Here is a 22,536-nt window from a genome sequence, read left to right as displayed (position 1 = left end):
TTCTGCCATGAAGGAAAAGCCGATTTCTACACAGCACTCTATCTGTATTTCTGCCCCGCAATCTTAGCTAAGCTGCACCTGCTAAGTAGGTCAGACATTCTCAAAATTTTGCCTTCTCTTTCATCTTTAATTGAAGTAATTTGAACCTCCTACGTGTTGTGCTGAGAACGCAGCAGAATGTTTGCTAGGTGGGCAGCCTTGTGATGCGAGTTACTAAACCTGCTGTTACTGCTGAGCTTTTCCGTCTTTTGTTTTGCTTGTTCTGTGAATATTGTGATTCTTCTTCATGCTTTTAGGAAGAACACTGTATGCAGTGAATGCATGTATTTGGATCTGTAACTCGTGCTGGATTATCAGCTGTGATAGTTGCCGGGGTGTATCATACATTTAATGTCTTGCACACTAATTATAACTTCGGTGTCGTAGAGCGACGTACCTGGTTTGTGTACCTGCAAGTGTCTTTAAATGGCTTTTGCATACTCAAGTCAAAGATCAATTAATCTTACTTTATGTAATAATATCCTAGATTTAATTAAATAGGAAGTTTTCCACTTGATCAGCCCAGACAATTCCTGTTCCAGCTGGCTGCCTTTGAGCAAGGCCCTTTAGCCGTGTCGCTGCCCCTCGGTGTGTTTCACCTGGAGCTCTGGCGGGTACGGGCTGCTCGAAGCCTCTGGCGAGCGCTGCCCATGCAGCAAAATAATTTATGTGGCGGTACCTAATCCGCACCGTTGTCATTCTTTAATGCCCCCCAAAACCCTCTTAGGCGCTGCTGCGTGAGGTTAATCCGGGGAGCGGGGGGGGGCTGAGGGGATGTAGGCGCTGTGACCGGGCGCCCGCGCACCTCCACCGGCCCGGCCCCGCCGCCTGCCGCCGCCTCGTCTCGGCCCGAGCGGCCCCGGGACCCCGCGGAGGCCGCGGCGAGGGGCGGGCGGCCTGGGCCCGCTTGGCTGGGCCCGGCGGGACGGGCCCCGCGCCGCCGGCAGGGGGCGGCCCGGAGCCGCCGGGCCCCGTCGGGCAGGGCCGGGCCGGGCCCCTCCGCTTCGCCCGCGGGACCCGCGCCGAGCGCCTGCGGGCCCCGGGGCCGCGATCCCCGCTCCGCAGCCGCCCCCTCAGGCCCGACTTCGCGGTGAGGGCACAGCCCCGGCGGCTTTGCGACCTAGCGGGGAAGTGGCGTGCCTCGAACGAGCTGCAGCCGTGGAAATCTGCTTTTATAGTTCTCGGTGTCTTTTGAGAGGAAGCGTGGCGTTTCCACGAGGCCTTCAAAGTGACTTGTGCGGGCGCATGTCAGGTGTTCCGTGGATTAGCAGCGCTGTTCAGAAATGCTTGTGAAATTATTTTGCTGTCGCTTATCATTGGGCAGCGACATAAAATCCTCACGGACTGAATTCTTAGCAATTACTTGCCTGTTAAAACTTTCACCTTAGCTGTTTTACCAGCATTGGTAGTTCAGAACTGGACTTCTTTGTATGGACTTCTAGCAGTGCAGTAGCAGTACGCGTTTGTTTGTACCGGGTACGCTTCATCACTGCCATGGCAGGTTGGCTCTAACCACGGCTCCCAGTTGGTCGCCCTGCTCGGGTCAGCAGCAACAGCGGCTCTCACCTGTGCAGTTTGTGAGGAGACGAGCGAAATGAAAGCCGCTGCCCCTGTTCTTCTGTTTCTCTCGCTCATGCTTGCGTCTGTGCTTCGCAGCACTCTATTTTGCTGCGGTGCTACTCAAGCCTTTTTTTGTCCTTCATAGTAGCTTAGTTTTCCTTGCTGAACTGCAGTGTGTATATCCTCACGTAAACAGTTCCCTTGTGGTTAATTTAAATTAAATCTGAAAGCAAGAGGCTTGTGCCTGTTCATCTTAGAGAGCCGAATGGTATAAAGTACATTATTCCTCTCGACTGGCCGCTGTGTTTCATGTGTCATCCAAAAGAGACAGCTGAGCAGCACAACAAGCAGCAACCTTGCATTTATTAGGTCGTTTCAGAGTCTGATACGTGAGGTCTTCCGAGAAGCCCATGTGAAGCGATGTAAAGCAGCATGTTAAACTCCAGAAGGAGGAAATAACTGCCTTTTACATAAGAACAAGCCCTAGAGGTTGCCTAAAGCATCCTCGCTGTTACTTTATTTTTCTACTTTCTAATGCATACGGTTCTCCACGTGACCTCCTATCATTTTCTCGCTGCCTAGTATGTTGTTTGACTTTCTCCTATTTTCCTTCGGCAGTCCTTTCAATCTTCAGCTTAGTCTTCCTGGTCTCAGAATGCAGTCTGATGTGCAAGGTTTTTAGTGTTAAGATTAACCCCGTAATGTCGGCATAGCCTTACTAACAGCTTTGGTTTTCCTTTTTTTGGGACTGAGTTGTATTTATTGAAAAGGGCTTATGAGCTCTTAAATTTTAAAACACGATGAGGGGGAGATCAGTGAATAAGCCTCTGCAAGTCTACGTCCATTTCAGATTTTTACCTTTTGCCAAGTTTTTTCTACATGCAGCACTCTGAACATGGTTAACAACCAGATTCATCTGCCGTAGTGAAATACGCGCGTATTGATCTGCCTAAGTGAGATGTGCTCGTGTTGTTCAAGTGCAGTGCTATAGATCTGGCTTTGGCAGGGAGACGGATGGACCGCTTCAGTGGTAAAACATTTTTTAATGTTGAGAAACCATCTTGTCCACAAACAATGAGGAGATTTGTGGTAACAAATGGAAAATATTTTTCTTGCTGGAGATTACACCATTTGTTTTCATTTTCCATGACATGTTTTGCTCATTATGCTGCAGGAAGCAAACCCAAAGCTTTGTAAAGAAAGGCTCGTGATGGCAAAATGGGGAATTCAGCTCAGGGCTTGCTGTCCTAACAGCAGAGAACGCGTAACCCAGGGGAGCACTGCACGTTACCGCGGGTCTCCTCTTTGGGAAGGAGCAGGGCACAGAGGGTTGTGCTGCTCACTCCGCCCCCATTAGCGGTAATTATTTATCATTTGTTTTACTCCTGGCAAGCTGTGAGGATTATGCTGTGGGGTCTTCTTAATGCTGTAGGATGCTTTTTATGTTTCTGAATGTAGTTTTAAAATAAATGACTGAATTAAATGAGGGTGAGAAATAGACTTTGGAGCTGAGGGCTAGAGCCGAGCACGGCCTGAGCTCCGTGTGCTGCGGGAGGTGTGAGTGCGGTGGGCTTTCTGCTCGTTCCTCTGGGGGCTTCGGGTCTCTTTCGGTCGCTTTCTGGTTTAGGCCATTGTATGGCAGACCTCTGCAAAGGGAGGGCTGGTAGGTAACCTGGCACGGTTTTCCTTTTGAATGTTTTCCTCCATTCCGTTGTTTTGCTTGGATGGAAGAGGGGACGCTACCTGACGGGCAGTTGGCTGTTGGCGAATGGTGACAGACGAGGCGACGTTTGAGAGACGCTTACAAGGTGCCTGCCTGCCCCTGGCGTGGCGAGAAGGTCCCGTGGAACTCCCAGGCACTGCTCCTGTCGGGTCCTGGAGTTGAGATGTCCCGGGATCTTACTGGCATTGCAATTACGTATTTAGTAGAACGTGGGGAAATTGAACAGGAAAATTGCTGAAGATTATTTTCAACACAGGATTGTTTGGAAATCGGTTTTCAGTACTGTAGGCAAGGTGTTTCCTTAAATGTCAAGACGTGTGAATACTTTAGATTTCCCCGCATGTTACCTATATTTTCTAACTAGTTCTTGATGATGTTACAGAACCAATTTTAGCTTTTTTTAAATCGTAAGTTCTCCTTTACTGAACAAGATTCAGTGTTAAGAATAATCTGTTCTCTTACCACATTTTTCAGCATTTTGTTCGAAGTTCAGCCACATAAATTTTGTCATACCCACTGTATTCTTTTGTGTGTCATTTGTTCTTCCAGACAGATCACCACATTATGTTGTTAAGTTGTTAAGGACTTAAAACTGCTTAAGTTTTTTTTTTTTTTTTTTTTTAAATGTAACAAACAAACCCAACAATGCTGGTACTAGTAGGTGATGTGTAGAATTACTGATGTGTTATGTATGGAGAAGGGGGGTGTAAACTTGCAAGATGAAAATGTGCAATGAACGTTGCTGTAGTGACAACATGGTTTGGGCAAATACTGTTGGTAGTAGTGGAAGGGATTTTTGTGCAGCGCACCCACCAGATTGACATTTAGTATAAACAATAAGCCTGGTTTTAAGGTGCAGATGAGCTTTGTGTTAAGACTGACGTGTGTCTGATGCCCCATCCCCTTCTCTTCGGCACTTTGAAGTGGTTTCTTCAGCAGCTGGGTCTCAGCAGACTTCAGAGGCCCCTTTTAAAATCACTCATATGGCAGTTTTCTTAAGTTTCATAACCTGTTGCTGACTTAAAATAAGTACGGACCATTCCAATTTTTGTTCCCATTGAGATACACCAGCATAGGCATGCTACTGGCCATCTCCTGTATTGGTTCTTAAAGACAAAGACTAAAAGCCTTTTTCCCCGAAGCCCTGAGTGTTCTGCTATAGTACGTAACTTAAATTTATCAGGGTCACTGAACCCTATTTAATGTGCTTTCTGGGAAGATGACAGGGTACAAAAGATTGTTTTGTACCCTTCTGTCAGAGGGATGAAGCAGTAACACAAGAGCTCAGTTATTTGTGTGCTAAAGGGGCCGTGGCTATCTAGCGATATGACAGATTTGCTAATGATACCTGACAGAAGTATTGCAAAGGAATAATTGTAAAAAAATCTTCTGTCATGCGGTGTTTTTTAAAAAGAAAATATTTTCTTTTTGTAATACCAAGAACGTAGACTCACGTGTGACAAAATACCGAGTTCAGGTGTTTAGACAATAGCAGTAAATCGAATGGAAAATATTATCTATGTGTATGTTTTGAAGCAATTTTCTATCTGTAGGGAGTTTTAATTTTGGTAATAGATTTTGTATGTTAATACTTTTTATTTCAAAACACATCCAGAATATTGGCACTGTCTTGTTTAGGAGATGCTGAGGTTGGGTGGTTGTTGCTCAGTTATGCTTAAAATCACTCGGCCTGATTTACACCAGCTGAGAATCAGGCTTTAATAATGTATTTTCCGTTGAAGTTGTTGCATTTAAACAACCCAAGGCTTGCTGCTGCTTCTTTCTTTTTTTTTTTTTTTGACATATTTATAGTAGTGAAATGTCATTGTTGGCAATTTTGGCTTAATTTTTACAAGTTGTTATTATTATTTTATTTTTTCTAATTTTTTAAGGAAAAGTCATCAACAAAGACTTGCGTCACTACTTGAGCCTTCAGTTCCAGAAGGGCTCAATAGACCATAAACTCCAGCAAGTGATCAGAGACAACCTCTACTTGAGAACCATCCCTTGTAAGTATGTAAAGGTCAGCCTCATTTGATCTGTTTGTGCTAACCATCGCATAATTCAAGAGATTTAAACGTCTTCTTTCTTAATCTGGTTTGTAGTTTTACCTTTCAGCAGGAACTTTGTTAAAAGACTTTGCTAGATAGAATAGCTTCGTATCTTAAAGTTGTGATGAAAAGTAACTCCCAATATCGACTAACAGAACAACAAAAAATAGAGAATTCAAAGCTTAGAGTATTTCAGGAATACCTCTCTTTAGCTCATTGGAAGTTTGTCAGTTATTGCTGGGGTTGGAATGGCCACATTATTTCCCACTTGGGAAACAGATCTTCCTCAGCACGATCAAGCAGTGCAAACACATCATGCTTTCTGTCAACGTGTTGTTTTTTTTGCACACATCTGAGACCTGGAGAGGGCCGCATGTAGTTAGGCAAGGTAGCACAGCTGTGGGGAGGTGCAGGAGGGGCTACATACAGAAGGGGTTGCAGTGACAGGAGGTGCAGGGGACCCGTTGTTTGCTAATCCTGAGAAGAAAGCGCGAGGAGGTGGCAGCAAGAGGGAGCATGAATCTGGCCAAGGAAGGAGAGGACGGACCAGGGCAAGCGTGGCCTTCGGTGTCACAGCAAGACTGAATTAGCCAAGGGAGCTGGGTGGGCCTAGGTCTCGTCAGTCGTGCCAGCCCTTCTGCTCTGAGCATCTGCTAGCGTCGCCCAGTCCAAGCAGCGCAGGTGCCAACCTGTCTTTAACTAGGTGCCTAAAGGTTACTGCTGCCACGAGTGAGGGTTTATAGCAAGCACCTTTATAGCAAGGCGCAGGATGCTCTGACAGCTGCCGACTGTCCTGTCTTTGGTTTTCACTCTAATGTGCCATTTCATTTGTAAATTACCATGAAACCATCCTTTACTTTGTCTCGGAGGTTCACTGATTGAAAGGCACATCGCTGATTGCGTTTAAATATTAATTGCACTAAAAACATAAAAGTTTGTCAGCTGACATTTTTGTAACTACAGGAATTCTGTTCTCAGTTTAGTATCGTTACCATGTTGAGCATGCCCAAGAGTTTCTGAATTTCTTAAAAGATAATCGTGCTGAAATGCAATTTATTTACTAGCAGCTCTTGTTCATGCTGCTCCCTGAAACAAATGATGTATCCCTTTATTGCTTTTAACCTAATAGCAATTTAATGAATCAGTAAATTCCTTACCGGGAGAGCTTTAATTAAGCTGTTATAACTATGTGTGTCCCTTAATTATAAACATAAAAACTTTGAGAACTTCTGCATTAATACAGCAATTTACTGATTATTTTGAAAAAGCTTACCTATAGCCAGGGTTTGGAGTACAGATGAATTGTCCTTGCAACTGTAAGGTTAAAAAAATAGTTCTTGTGCCCAGTTATGGATTTGGTGGCCCAATAATCAAGTATGCTTAGTCACACTGACCTCATCAAAAATTACTGAATGGGTACGGGTGGTCACAAGACAGTGGGAAGATGAAACACCCCTACAACTGCATTAAAATACCACAGGTGTGAAACAGCTACCTACAATCCCAGACTGCTGCTGCCTGGCCCGGGTCACTGTCAGCATCTACAGCATAAGTTTTCAGTTCCATGAGCATAAGAAAAAATTCTAATTACCGCCTTATCCTGCTTTTTTTTCCTGCTCCTTTCTCCATATCGTAACTGTTATTCCTATGCAGGCTATTGGCCTAGTTTTTATACGTTATTGTTCACTTACTTGCATGTTCTCTTACCGTAGTGGAATGAGGTCACCATTGTATAAAACTTGAAAATAAATAAGATATCTTGATTTTACTTATTTTGATAGCAGGCTGCATTTGGTAAGCAAGAAGGATTTTAAGTATCTTACAAGTGTGTTTTCTCTGTCTTTCCAGGCACTACAAGGGCTCCCAGAGATGGGGAGGTCCCTGGGGTAGACTATAATTTTATTCCTGTTGAGCAGTTCAAAGCACTTGAAGAAAGTGGAGCCTTGCTAGAAAGTGGAACGTATGATGGTATGTTGATGACTGTTGGAACAGGAATAAATATCCAGTGCTCTTACCCAAAATCGTGGTCTAAGCACAGCTCCCCACACACATGAGATGCCGCTTTTCCTGCCCGCTTTGATGGTTCTCAGAGTAGTAGAGAGGCAATATTGGAGTACCTGTGAGAGGACTATAGGTCTTGTTTTGAAACTCTCTTTGGGTTCTTCGTTGCTTTTGCTACTGCATCACAACTGCTCCTACTGCCCAGTCTTACATGATCTGATTATTTTCCATGTTGCATTTCTGAGGAAGTGTTCTGAAAATATTTGCCTGTACTTAGTAGAATTTTGTCATAAAGGAATTCATAGTCAGTTTTTTTTAACCGTTGACAACAGAGACATTCTTCTCAGAGGCATGCATCAAAAGAACGGGAGGCAGGAGAAATCTTGATACATAGGAAGAAAGGATTTTGCAGTGAAAAATTGAACAGCACTAGACTCTGTTGTCCAAATCTGTAGCAAAGTTGGTTTAAATGTAATGGGGACTGAACCATCAGGAAGCAATTATCCAGAGTTCTGGAACTGCCATCATGTGATGGGCTTTTGCTTTGCTTTGTTTTCTTTTGTTTTAAAGTGTTAGATAGCAGCCAGAGATAACTTTAAGGTTCCTCACATCGCTGTATTGTGGGGGTGGGGGCGCTGGCCCCAAAACCCATCTTTGTTTACAGTAAGAGGGAGGAGGGACAAGTTTGGCTCAACCCTCAGAAGCCTTGCACTGCTATAGAGCGTTCCCCTGTTGCAGATGTGTTTCAAGTAATGATTGCCTGTGTTCTGTTGCTTTTTACTATGGAGCAATTTACCTCTTGATACTTTAAACAGAAGAAATGACATTGCTTTTTTTTATGTAAGTTTATAAATCCTGAAATATGATCTGGCTTAAGGTTTTTTCAAATATGTAGTTGTATTTGAAATCAACTAAATTTTCAGAAATGCTGAGCATGTGCAGCATTCATTGATGCTAAACTGAGTTTACCAGATTATAAAGCTGCCTGATTTTGACATACAATACAAATAGCTATAAGCATGCTGCTAGAGGACTTCTCTGGTAGGCGGTGGTTTTAATGGCACTTGAATTAATCTGATTGATGTGTCAAAAAACAAAAAAATACAAATGTCTGAAGTAGAAGATTGTGTGAAACGCTCTGTACCTCCTCGTTTTGTGTATCTCATGCTGCATGCTGTCAGATAACATTGCCTTGTCTGGGAAAATCTCCTAAGAAAATTTGGGGTAAACTGGTACTTTTTTTTCCTGAGTTATCTCTTTTCTTTTTTTTTTTTTTTTTTTAATACGGTCAAATCAAAATCCAGCCACCAAATGTGAACCCAGCAGGAATTCTGGGACGCTCTCTTGCTGTGTGCTCAGTTCCCTAATAAAAATCATATGAGCAGTCAGGAGAGAGGTCAGTTGCTGAAATTCTTTTCCAGAAAACAACAGATGATTCTCAATCTTTGTGTTTCGAAAGAAAATACTGAAGAAAAAATCAGTTTATTTTTGTTAACTGCAAATCATTTTTAGATGGAGCTGTATTAACAGCGTGTATGTTGTCAGTAGAAAAATGTAGAACTGTATTTTAAAAATCAGTTGTATTTTTTTAATGCAAATAGATATTTTATGTTTCTGCACATACTGTTTTGTTTTTTGACTTCAGCATGTTTCTATTAATGTACGTTACCCTAAGTCAGTTAATCAGTATACAGAATAAGAGCAATCGATCTTCAGTGTTTTACTTCTCTAAGACTGTTCCCCAAGTCTCTTTCTGGAGCATTAGTGAATTCCGTGCAAAATAACAAATCATTCATTTTCTTTCAAAACCTGTGGCAGGATAGAAATTTTGAATTAAACGTCTTGTTCTCTGATGTACAATATAATCATGAGCAAAACCACATTGTAGGAATAAATAGTTTTTGAGTATTGATTGGTTTTTCATGGTGCTGATGTCTTCCTTAGGAAGTTAGAGTTAAGGCCTGACACCAGAGACATTACATGGGCAATAAAACATTCACTACAATTGCCAGTACTTTCAGCAAGTACCAGTGCCTTCATTATCGTGATTTCTGTCTCATTGTCAGGTAATTTTTATGGTACTCCGAAGCCTCCAGCAGAGCCCAGCCCCTTTCAGCCCGATCCAGTGGACCAAGTTCTTTTTGACAATGACTTTGATACTGAATCACAAAGGAAAAGAACCACATCAGTCAGCAAAATGCAAAGGATGGACAGTTCTCTCCCTGAAGAGGAGGAAGAGGAGGAGAAGGAAGCAGTTAATGGCAGCGGAGGGATAGGTTGGTTACAAAGGGAGAAATTCCCTGAAGTATTTCATGAATGAATAAGAAGCATTACAGATAGCATTCATGCTTGCTTGAAGCGCTTCCTTAGTTTTGGTAAAGTTTGAAGGTGGTTTTCTACTCAGACGGGTGTTTTTACTCTCTTTTGAAATTAGATTTTGAAAAGAAACAGCTGTTCTCTCAGCCAGATGTGCAATTGCATCATAAAATGCACTGCTCAGTAGAGAACATGTAGTGCTGGGTAGTGGCCAGTTACAACAGGGAAGGAAAAATTTATCTGTAGGACAGAATCCCTGTGCAGAATATAACTCATACCCTGTAAATTTAATCATTTCATTTTGGTAAGATTACTGCATGCAGGAGATTTTAGTGAAGCAGTCAGTTTAAGGGGCAACACTAAGTCATACTGTAAAATTTTCATATTATTCTGGTTAAGGGAACTGTCACACAACCTGAAACTGCCTAAGGGGGTGTTTGTGGAGGGAAGTAAAGCAGAGCACGTTGAGACTGGACCAGTGTCCGCTGGGATGTTTCAGAGATTGGCAGGACACCCTTTTCCTTCTGCTGTCACGGTTACTCATCTTGAGGGGGAAGAAGTGACGGTGGAGAGAAGCCGTCACACTGCATTTGCGTGTGTGTAAGACTTATATTGACCGGACCTGCCCGAGCCTTGCGAGCTTTAGGGCTGGCAGCACCACAGCACGCAGAGGCCCGGTGGCCTGGCTGGTGGTTGTGTGAAAGTCATGGACATAGTCGTGTAGCTGAGAACGCCGAGCATAACCTCTAAACTGCAGGGCCAAGGCTTGCAGTTAAGAGTTTTCTACAGGGATTTTTGGGAGCTTTTTCTTCTTGTGGATTGCAGGAGGGTTGTGTTTATTTTATTGGCAGTTTGGGTCTTTTCCGCACTTCAGTTTTGGTGCTTTGAGGAATATTAGCAGGATTTTTTTTAATTTATTTTCAGTGGCATTACAAACACTATGTGGGAAGGGAAACCAAGTAGTCAACTTGGATTTCTGCCAGCATTGATGTTTCAGCCTAGGTTCAGACGAATAATACAAGGTTAATTCTGTTTGGCAGGGGCAGAACGGAGTTCAGTGTTTTCATGTCAACTTTTCAAAGTTCATAGCTTAAAAAAAAAGTGGAAAAATGCTCATCGCATCCAGGAATGTATTTGACATTCTCTCATAGCCAGATTAAGAGGGTGGTGCTTAGTGAGAAACACCATAAGCATCTGACAAATAGTAACACTTTCCCTGAACAACTGCAGAAAACAAAGAAAAACATTCAGATTCTTCTGACTGGATGAAACCTGTTCCCAGTTACAACCAGACAAGCAGCTCCATGGACTTCAGAAATTACTTGTCAAGGGATGAGACCCTGGAACCTCTGCCCAAGAACTGGGAGATGGCCTACACCGACACTGGCATGATCTACTTCATCGAGTGAGTAGCCCGACAGCGCCAAGGAGTTACTGTGCCATTGTGAGAGACGTGCTGATGAGCTGCAGTCTGGGAAGCTGCCTACTGCTCTTACACCTCTCCTCTTCTTATTCCTTATATTTCTGCATGGAATTCTGAATGTTTCTGCTGTTTTGTTCCGTACTGATAATCATTATACTATATACTTGATATGATTGCCTTCGCGCAGGAAAGTCTTATGATTCCACATGAGTAGTCAGTTTGTTTGTGATATGAGTTACGTATTTCACAAAGTGAAAAGCTGGGTGGGTATTGCTAGGTAAGGTATAACACCGTACAAACTTTTACTATGACAAATTTCTCTGAAATCTGTGAGTTTGTTTATTCTTTCTTCCCCACATGTGTTCCCTGGCTTGGAATGCCTGCTTAAAAAGATAAGCAGCACAGATTAAAGATCAGGATAGGAAAGCAGTTCACGTGAAATTTATGAATTCTCATTTATGAATTCTGAGGCAAAAGAAACAAACTCCTAACTGAGCGTTAAGCATAAGAGAAGGCTAAAAATGTTTTCTCCTTTCAGGTTGAAACAGTTAATATTCCCAAATGAGCTTTGAGGGGCAGGGGATGGTGTTTGTAGCACTAATGTTTCACATCTGTCCTGGAGATCTCCAGCGTGCTGGTACCTCTGAGCAGCATTGTTGTCTTTTCTGTTTAGCATTTTATGATGTGGCTGAGGCATAAATAAAGGTCAAATTGTCTAAAGACTACAGTTTGCCCAAGGTAGTAAATACTTAAAAGCTAAAGAAAACCAACATTTCTTCAGTCTGTGGAAATCCTCTTCTTTTAATGGGCTGCATTTTGCTCCACAGTCACAACACCAAGACAACCACTTGGCTTGATCCTCGGCTTTGTAAGAAAGCCAAAGCTCCTGAAGATTGTGAAGATGGAGGTGAGATATTCAGAATTCATTTGTCACCTCTGATTGATAAATGTCTGAGTTTATCAGAGCTGGATAAGATCCATTACTGCTGTGGTAGAAGCTTCTTCCTGAGACACTTGACTCTCTGGAGCAAACAGAGTATAGCACTGAGTGTCCATAGTGTGGTGGCAATAAGAGTTTACGTAAGACTGGGAAAGACTGTAGTATATTTTCCCTGGAGCAGTGGAATCTGACTGAATCATGGATATATCTGCATTCCTGAGAATGGTATATTTTGTTCCAATAAGTATCATCGCTAAGGAGAAAGCTGGATATATCAGTGGGTGATCTCACTGGAAATTTTTATGTGAGTGGAATATGTCAGGAAGAAAAGGTCCATAAGTATTAGAATGTATGAATAATGAAAATGCAGCATAGTGCCTATTGCTAGTAACACATCTTGCATGTGTTGCGATGTAATATTTGAATGTGTAAGCAAAGGGAACAACTCTTCATGCTGCTGCTTTAAGACTTACAGGTCAGGTTCATGATTGACCTACAGACATTCCTGCAACCATTTCCTACATAGTCATGCAATTTAGTCAGCTAATCAAGAGTACCAAATAGCTCTGTCTTCAGCAAATGCCTGATATGTTGCAAAAGCTGAGGCAGACTCAGAATGGCCTGTCTTCTTAAATTGCACAGGCTAGCAATCATGTATTCATAATCAAGCCAGCTGGAGCAACGGACTCATACTGCTGCTTATTAAACATACGTGCAGCTCACCACGGGATAAAAAGAGCACTTTAAAGAGAGAGATGCAGGATATCCAAGTGAACAACATTTAAATGAATAGTCCCAATGGGTGTTTTGTCAAATCCTGTGGAGTGATGCTGATATTAATAAGAGGTAACATGCTGTCATATGCTTGGAAAATTGTTGTTACCTTCAAACTTAGGGCAGCCTCAAACAAGATTAGACAAATTTTATCCTTCAAAATGTCTAGCTACCTGACTCTGTCTGGTATTCTAATATTTAAATTTCTACGGTCAAAATAACTAGAACAATAAAGGTAGAATAACGGGACCCCAGTTTTAACAGCTTGTCACCTCTGGTCGGTAATGGTCAGTTGCTGGGCACTGTCTTACCAGATTGTGTATTTGCCATGAAAAGGAGCTTTCTGAAATCTATAATAGTTTTTAAAAAAAATCTTTGCAAGGTATAGTATTTTTTTTATTTTAGACCCCAAATGTAGGGAAGTGTAAGGCAGTCCCAGCACTAGGCACTACCAGCTAGCTTGCCACAGCTGCAGCAGCAGTCAAACTGCAGCAGTACAGAACTGCCTCTCGTTGTCTTGGCAGGCCTTGCAGTCTGTGCTGAATTTGATGCTGACAGACCTAAACAATCACTGGCTGGTTTTGGGGTGTCGGCACTACATTGTAAACCTCAGAACAATCAGGTTCGCTTATGCCTGTTACATTTCTGGCTGAAGGTTACTTGAGTTGACTCCAAAGTGAAATGTTGTCAGAATACAGTGAAATATGTTGATGTTATTAATAGAATAAATAAAGATGGCATTTCTTCTGCAAGGTGGTCTTAAATTGAAAGTTAAAGAGGAGTGGAGGTGCATTGTTTTACAAGCTTGAGATGTGATACTGAGGCATTTATAGTTCTTTCTTGTGTGTTTCTGGGTAGAGACTGTGCAACCATACTTATATTGCCTAGTTAGAAAAGTCAACAGCTATCAAATCAAACTGATGATTGATAATTACATTATTTTAAAATAAGGTATTTTTCTTCCCCTTTCTTTTTTAGAGAGTTTCTTCTTCTCTAAATACGTTAACTTGTACCTTGTCTTTAAGTTTATTATAGGCTTAAAGTGATGTGATTTTGTTAAATACAAGTTTCCTCATCCAGTGGAAGAAAGAGTGAGATGTATAAGGTTCCAGATTCCCTGGAAGAGACTAATATCTTTTCATCAGAAGGACCAGCCTCAAACAAATAAAGGGAAAAAAGTTACCCCTATATAATTAATGTTTTTCATGAGCCTGTAATCTGTCCTCTCTTTATTAAAAGCTCTGATATTTGCAGAGCTCTGATACAGTTTTCAACTGTAATGAATAATTTTGTTCTTTCTGATTGTAGAACTTCCTTATGGATGGGAAAAAATAGAAGACCCACAATATGGAACATATTATGTTGAGTAAGTGCTGATTATAATTTGATGTAGTCATAAATTGAGCAGAAAGTAACGAAGCACTTGTTTAGCATTATATATAGTTTATCTTGAGTAGAAACAGTTCAAAAGGCCATGGCGCACATTTCTGAAGCGCTGAAGATCCTTAGTGTGACCATACTGACTTATTGGAGTGTATTTCTTCCAGGGAAGGAAAGCAAGTAGCAACCAAAATAACTAATTAATGGGAATGAGCTCATGTCATTTTTCTTAGCTGTAATAAAAATGGGGTCACTTGATTTAAGAGTGGCACCTGTTAAATGTAAAAGAGCAAGAGTAACTTACATCTCACTGCTGTCTCCAAAGGCCCGTCACAAGTAAGTAACTGCTGTAAGAGCTCTTCTCAGTCTAATTCAGGTCAGAGGAAATGACACCTTTCTTTAACCATGGGATGGAAAATTAGCAGAGTTGAAAATATTAGCTTCACAGAACAAGCTAACATTTTTTGACTTTGCAAAGGCAACACAGAGGTTTAAGTCCTGCTCAGACTTACAGTTTTTTTCCCCATTCTGCTATACTACTCCAGTATCTACTATTAAAAAGATGACGGCTAGTTTTGTAAACGTTATGAGTAGATGGAAGCAACACATTGCTGGGATCAAGAGAAGAAATAAGTTTTCTCTATTTAATCTAGTACAAACTTTTGGAAGTTTGCAGAGTGGAATGAATGTGCACTCTACTTAATAGTTGCAAGAAGTATAATTACATTGTTTTTTAAAGTAAATCAAGTTGTTGAAAGGAAAAAAAATGCTTTCCATGTTGATTATGATAGTTTAGCATTCATTCCTCTGGGGTATTAATCCGAGATAAATAATACAAAAAATAGTATTTGTAGGGTGTCTTTTGTGGTTTCTTTTCTGTGAAGTAGGCAGGATGCTTTCTTCTGAACTCCTGATTCTACCTTTTGTCTACAGTCATATTAACCAGAAAACTCAGTTTGAAAACCCGGTATTAGAAGCCAAAAGAAAAAAACAGCTAGGACAGACTGATGTCGGCCCTTCAAAATCAGGTATCAGTAAATATTATGTTCTTTGTCACTAATATCTTTATCTAAAAGTAAGCATTGTATGCAACCTATTTTGGAATTCACGAAGGCATTAGCCTTGTCTTTCTGCTGGCCATTGTGGTGTTGCCCTCCAGAATCTGTAAGATTTTTGGAATGATTTTTTTGATGTTAAAATTGAACTGAGACCCTGAGACTGCTTTAAAAGAATTTTAATCATTCTAAAGCTGGTTGTCATAAGCAGTTTTTCAATAAATGGAGGGTTAGAAGAGCCAGTTGGAAAGTGCAGGGTAAGCCACTCCTTGAATTTTTATGCTTTTGGTCTACTTTGAGCTTGACGTTCAAGAGTTAGAGAGTACAATTGGAAATGACAGGTAGGAGCTTTAGTTCCTGTTCTGTTTTAATTTGTAATACAGTCTTGAAAAACTGTAACTTTTCCATTCACTTAACTCAGCTGTGAAATGAGAGCAACATTATTTTGTCTGCTTTACTCTGTGAGGGTGCTGCGGAAGTTAACCAAAGTTAACCAAAGCATTAATCTTTATGACACCTTAAAAAAAAAAATAATTTTTTTTCTTTTTTTTTCTTTTTTTTTTTCTTATCAAAACTAATCCTTCTTCCTTCATGTCTTTTTAGTCCATAATTCAAAAGTCACTTAAAGAGGTTCGGTATTCAGCCATTAAAACACCTTCCTTCTTTCTGTGGTTATCCATCCTATACAAGCCTGTAGTCAGCATCATTTGGGGATTTAATGCCACCACACAGCAGCATTGCTGATGGTGGATTGTGTTGGATCTTACCATGCACAGGACCAGAGAAGTCTCTCTTCACCAGAGATCCATCCCAGCTTACAGGAGCCCTCATACGGACATCACTAAAAAAAAGTACAATGGGTTTTGGTTTTACAATCATTGGAGGAGACAGGCCTGATGAGTTTCTCCAGGTGAAGAATGTGTTAAAAGACGGACCTGCTGCACAAGATGGGAGAATTGCACCAGGTAAATTACAATTTCTCTAAACTTCCATTTCTTGTGCTTTTAGAGAGTGCAGCTTCTGACATGCAGGAGGTTAGATGATGCCATCCGCTGATTCTGAATATGAATACCTCACTAGTTGTCAGATTTTTGAAAGATCCGTGCAGAGCAGTATCTGAAGTGCAAAAAAGCAATGTTCTAGGGACAAATCTATTTTGAGGCCACTTTTGAAGACTTCAGTAGTTTTGTCTTAGCTTTGGGCTTCATAACCATTTACTGAATGGTTTTTGTTCCCTCTCCACATGTAAAGTAAAAACAGTGCATTTGAATCTTGGTCTCTTGTTACTATCAAAAAGCACCAGATATTAAAAATTGGAAAAACAAAACAAAAAAACTACAGTAGGAATGAACAAGCAAAGCTGTAGGAAGTGGGCAAGTGAGGAAATGAGGGATGAGAGAACCTGCAATGCATGAAGAATTGGACACTTTCATTGTTATTATATGCTTAATTAAGTTATTTATATGCTTAATGTAGCATATGGTTTGCATACTAGAAAAGGCAAAATGCTTCAAGTAAGAATGGTGTATGCTTTCAATGATTTAATACTATTTACTTATGAAATAAAACCTTTTTCTGTTTTTTTGTTTTTTTTGTTTTTTTCCCTGACGTTTCCCTTTGTTTGTACATAGTTCAATTTCATCCTCTGTAAAAATAAAGACAATAGTGCAGCACTGTGTTTTGGTGCATACATATGTTCGATGCATATCTATTCCTGTTACACCTCGTGGAGTAGGAGAATTTTACTAAATTTTACTAACACCTAGGCATTTAGATGGCAAGAGAGTTAACTCCCGAGGAATATTGTATTGCATGTGCAAAGTTTCATGATGCAGATTATGAAACAAAGTTTCAGGATCTGACATGTACTTCCACTTCATTTTGAAAATACACACTTAACCAAGTGTCAACAGCGCAAGAGTATGAAATATACATGGGCACAATCCTAGCTTAAGTTCAGCCAGTCCTAAAATAAACATAGGAACTCCCTCAAAACTCTGATTTATTTTTGGTTTGAGATTAGGATGCTGTACAATATGAATTAAAGCAGAAACATCTGCTTGCAGTAATGTGTGCGCACATTGCTTCATCTCTTGTGGCTGTACAGTATCATTTTTTTTAATCTGCTGCAGATTAAAGTTTATATATTTAGCACACTGTGTTCTGAGATGACATAAAAAAAAATGCAAAGAGGAAACCCTTTATGCTTTTTGGCACCAGATAGCCAACAGGTAATGGCACAGCCAGCATAGATTATTATTTTTTGAAGACTGCACTGAGATTTTGTCCACTTAGGCTTTTCTTCTGAGCCTCAGAACACTGGAAAGGTGTGGGTGGTTCTGTTTTTGGTTTTGATGTTGTTGAACTTCCTCTTTTAACAGGTGATGTCATTGTAGACATAAATGGAAATTGTGTCCTTGGCCATACCCATGCAGATGTTGTCCAGATGTTTCAGCTAGTTCCTGTCAACCAATATGTAAACATGACTTTGTGTCGTGGTTATCCTCTTCCTGACGACAATGAAGACCCTGTTGTAGATATAGTGACAGCTACACCTATTATCAATGGACCACCTGGGACTAAAGGAGATGTTTGTCTGACCAGCCAGGATTTAATACCAGGAACAGTCGTGTTGGACCAGAATGGAAAAACGGGCCCTATGTTGGTCAATGGTCGTCTGAATGGCCCTTCCGTGGATACAAATGAGCAGAGGATCTCTGTTGCATCTTCGGGAGGCTCTCAGCCAGAGCTGGTCACCATTCCTCTAGTCAAAGGGCCTAAAGGCTTTGGGTTTGCCATTGCAGACAGTCCTACAGGGCAGAAGGTAAAAATGATTTTAGACAGCCAGTGGTGCCAAGGACTTCAGAAAGGGGATGTAATCAAGGAGATTTGCCATCAGAACGTACAGAGCTTGACACATCTGCAGGTGGTGGAGGTACTGAAGCAGTTTCCAGTAGGAACAGAGGTGCCACTGCTTATCTTAAGAGGAGGTATATACATACATTTACAGTTGTTATATACGGTTATATATGGTTATATGCTTTTTTAAAGTCCCCTTTTAGTGTGATATTTAAAACCCGTCCAGCGTTGAAAGTTAACTAGCAGTTTATTATGCCTCTAAGCCATTATGTTCTAGGTTTAATCTATATCCCTGCGTATTTGGGGTGAGAAGACGCTACTAGGGATTTTTTTAAACAAAAATCTTACAGTAGTATGTTTAAACGCTGGCTCTTCCGAGTGTCTGGGGAATGCTAAAGCAAAAATGCAGTCTCTAGCATAATCCGAAGGGTACAATAGATAGTTTTCTGAGGCTCTACAAATGTATTCCAGTAACTGTAGCTGTAATGGACAGGTGATTACAGGTGGCAAGAAGCATCAGTAGTAAGGTGGAACTGATTGCTGAAAAGACTAGAAAAATTATTATTTTCACACTTGCATATTTATACCTCTTCATTGACTCTTTTAGAGACCAGAATGCATTCTCTCCCCAGAAGCTGACTAGTAGGGTAGTGTGCATTTGCCAGAAGGAACTGAATGAATTATGAAGTGACACATGGTTGCTTTAGTGTGCCTTTAAGCATTTACTGTAGTCCTGAGAGTGTCACTTCAGTCATCCATATTTGCAAACATAACGAGGTCTTTTTCTGTATAAATTCGACTATTTCTTAATCGGCTAAGGAAACAATCAGATTTCTTTGGTAGCAAGTGAAATGCCACCAGGCAAATTCATAGAGTCCTTATCCAATGAACTGATGTGTGCTTTGGTGTCTAGCAAAAAGAGAAATACACATTTTCCATTGTTGTAAAGCTAGCAGTTCTAATTTGAGACTTAAGTAATGGATTTGGTCAACTGAACATTCACTTTGCAGTTTAAAAGGCGTGAATAAGCAGTTATCATTTTCGGCTCAGGAGAAACCGATTATATTACCTTAATACTGTTTAAACTTGTGGTGACCTAGAATTGAAATTGCTTTCTACATTTTATTTTCTTCAGGTCCACCCTCACCTACTAAAACTGGCAGAGTGGTGAGTATTAATGGTGTATTTAAATTTGTTTCTGATGAAGAATGTTGAGGTTTCTTTAGTTGCAAAAAAACTCATTAATATGATCTACTTAGCACAGAAGTTCTTCCACAGAATCCTTTGAGGGTTTTTGGGTAATTTGATGGATGCAGTGGATTTCTTCTTTCTTACTACTACTGAAATACCAAGAATAGAGCAAAGATCTTGTAAGAAAATACATGAAGTATTGCTGCTCAGTTGTGATGTTAAATAGGACATTGTTCCTTAAGTTCTTTCATTATTTCCTTCTTTTTTGCACTATACTTGAAATTGCTATCTGTGTACATACGTAGACCTGCTTTTTTACTCTCATCCTCTCTGGATTTTAGTCCCTGTGGTAATCTGCAAGATGATTTAGCAAAGCCGTGTCCCCTTAGCTGGTATAAATCCATTGTCATAGCTAAATGTTGTCAGAGTATGTGTTAAAGGGGAAACAAAGTACTGTATCTAAAACTTTTTTTTTTTTAATGCATTGCTAATTACCTGTATTAAAGTGAAATGGGGTTTCTAAAAGAAGTTTAAGCTACTTTGATATTTCTTGATCTCCACATAAAATGGACTGGTTCGTATTTCCTTCTTAAATTGCTTGCTTATCTTCAAATCCATATTTTTGGAAAGTCTGTCTGTAGCTTTGCGTTTCTAGTTGGATGTTTGTTATTCTTGTAAAGTTTGACCCATTGGGATATCTTTAATATATATTAGTTCAGTAAAGAATCGTTGGGATTAATAAAGTAGCCTCATAATGTGAATGATAATGCATATTTTTGTCATGAGCGCTTCTCTTATGAAATAGCCTAGTCAATGCCCGTTAGTGAACACCTCTAAGAAAAGAGCTGCTGCTTCAAAAATATTCCTTGTACACAACAAATTATTTCATTTTAGGAAAATCCTGTTAGAATGTAGGCATGGTTTATTTTTCTGTGTTGTGCAGTTCAAATATCGTAGTCACATCCAAGCAGTGGGATAGCATGAGCGCGCAAGTGTATGGTTGAAACAAGCTGCACTCAATAAGATTTGAAGATTCAGTTCCTTGCAAGCATACAGCTGCCTACAGTAAATAAATTGTTGCATAAATCTGTGCAACTTGAGGGTGCAAGCCTTGTCAGCCTGGTTCCTGTGTCCACACACTCTCTGCAGGCATGCTAAAAGTACTTAGGAGCCCGGGAATGGCGTTCCAGCACGCACACAGGCAGTAGCAGCTTTCCCATGGAGCACTCAATGTTCAGTGGCATTAAGCAACATGGCAAATGAATTCAGTTAAAAAGGGCAAGTTCTTGTGTTTATAAACATACAAGAAGTGTGAAACTGCTAAACTCCTTCGAGGGGTTTTCTTCCACTGTTCTTAAAAGGGCATATCTAAGCCTGTTCTGCTTGTACTTTTGTTTAACGTGCACAGACACATGCAGACCACCATGTTCTAGTTTTCCAGATTTATGTTAGTGCATAATCCACTGGAAATTAGGATGGGAGACCACAAGGATACTTGGTGTCCTTTCCTCTTGAAATGGTAGTGTTGCAGCTATGACAGCAGAAGAAAAAAATGCAAATACGGAATTATTATTCCCAGTTTTATCTGTGCCTCATGATACTCAGCTGTTCCCTCCTGTTGAGTGTTTTATAATGCCCTTGTGCTGCTGCTGGGCTGCCCTAACGGCTTGGCTGGTCCGCCAAGCGTGCCATGTGTAACGCTGAGTCGGTAATGGCAGGGGCTTTGCAAGGTTTACACATTTCTGAGCATCAGTCATTTCAAACCCTGTTTCTAAGCCCGGTGGTTGGCAGAAATCTGTGACCTGTCTGGAGGACTTGAGCAGCGTAGGCAGATGCAAGCTGCGTACAGAGCTCACGTGCTGGGAAAGCTAAGATCACCTGCAGTATTGTTCCCTTACTCCCATGTTTTGCCATGCATGTCACTTCAGTATGATGGTTATTGTCTTTGCACACACAAATTCCGTCAGGCTTTTGATTTAATACATGTTTTGGGGGGGTGGGGCTCTGTTTCAGAAGGATAAGCAGGACAGTTCAGGGAGTTTGGAAGCTATCAACGATCCCATTCCACAACCTATGCCTTTCCCACCCGCTGCTGTAAGATCGGGCTCTCCAAAACTGGACCCTTCAGAAGTCTACCTGAAGTCCAAGACTATATATGAGGACAAACGTGAGTATTTCAACATCAGCTTGGAAATAATCAAGTATGACAGGCTTTTTTCTTTGTCATATATGTAGTAAAACTGCTGTGACTTTCATATTGAGTTCATTTAACCTTGTATGGATACGAATATTTCAACAAATGCATAATTCATACAGAAATTAGGGAACTGTGGAGCCCTTTTTTTAAAGATGCAGTATGTTTCAACCAGTTTCAATAACATAATCATAGAAATGGTATAGTGTTCTAATATGATATTTCCTGTCCAGAAATTTCTGAACAAATTGGTCAATTTGTGGACATGATAAAGCAAATGTGACTTCCTCTTTCAAAACAGATGGGAGTTTGGGAGATATGGCATATTGTAGCATCATCTTTACTTAATGAATTGCATCAAGAAACGTTTGTTTGACCTGTGTAAATCCTTGAGACATTTTCTCCAAGAACATTTTGTTTGTAAGTGGGTGGGCTTTGCTACAGATACGTATATGTAAATAGGCCCATAAAATAACTTTGCAGACAATTTAAAAAAAAGTTCGTAAATAACTAGCCTAAGTAATTAAGGATTGTAACATCAGAAAGTGGAGCAAAATAAAATTATGCAAACTGGACACATTAAATAACTTGACATGCCAAAATTCAGTTACAGTAACTACACTGAATACAATAGGAGATTTATATTTGTTACAAATTAGTATGAGATCATTAAAGAGGGAACTTGCACCCTTTCACAGCCATTTGACAATTCTTCAGTCTCTAAGCTGGCCTAATTCTGAAGTAAACCAAAGCAAAGTCTAGGAGGTGAACTCAAATGATCCTTCTGGGTCCTTCCCAACTCAAGATACTCTGTGATTCTGTGATTCAAACCTGACAATTTCAGTGTTTATAGAAGGTGGCTCTGAGTTGTGTTGCAGACTGGATTTCATCCTGGCCCACCACACAAATGCAGCTGTGATTTCTTCTTTGGTGTTCATCAATCTATCCTTTCCTGTTCTAGCATTTTCTTGAATACCGTTTTTTCCATTTTGGAAATAGAACTTCACTGAAGATTTAGCTGTTCAAATTG

General features: G+C 40.6%; 1 protein-coding gene across 3 annotated transcripts in view; it reads left to right on the top strand.

Moving 5' to 3' along the window:
- The window catches only part of MAGI3 (membrane associated guanylate kinase, WW and PDZ domain containing 3), a 73,261-nt gene that overhangs the window by 32,346 nt on the left and 18,379 nt on the right, over window positions 1-22,536 (top strand). For all 3 annotated transcript variants that reach the window (XM_080568964.1, XM_080568966.1, XM_080568965.1), the window contains 11 exons: window positions 5,215-5,331; window positions 7,222-7,341; window positions 9,441-9,650; window positions 10,921-11,095; window positions 11,941-12,020; window positions 14,136-14,193; window positions 15,141-15,235; window positions 16,039-16,227; window positions 17,644-18,252; window positions 19,257-19,288; window positions 21,326-21,479. In XM_080568964.1, the coding sequence (XP_080425090.1) occupies window positions 5,215-5,331; window positions 7,222-7,341; window positions 9,441-9,650; window positions 10,921-11,095; window positions 11,941-12,020; window positions 14,136-14,193; window positions 15,141-15,235; window positions 16,039-16,227; window positions 17,644-18,252; window positions 19,257-19,288; window positions 21,326-21,479 (1,839 nt within the window). The remainder of the gene's footprint in view (window positions 1-5,214; window positions 5,332-7,221; window positions 7,342-9,440; window positions 9,651-10,920; window positions 11,096-11,940; window positions 12,021-14,135; window positions 14,194-15,140; window positions 15,236-16,038; window positions 16,228-17,643; window positions 18,253-19,256; window positions 19,289-21,325; window positions 21,480-22,536) is intronic.

The sequence above is a fragment of the Anser brachyrhynchus genome (genome assembly GCF_964034855.1).
Source record: "Anser brachyrhynchus genome assembly, chromosome: 27".
In the NCBI taxonomy this organism is placed as follows: domain Eukaryota; kingdom Metazoa; phylum Chordata; class Aves; order Anseriformes; family Anatidae; genus Anser; species Anser brachyrhynchus.
This window is presented reverse-complemented; position numbering and strand designations above follow the sequence as displayed.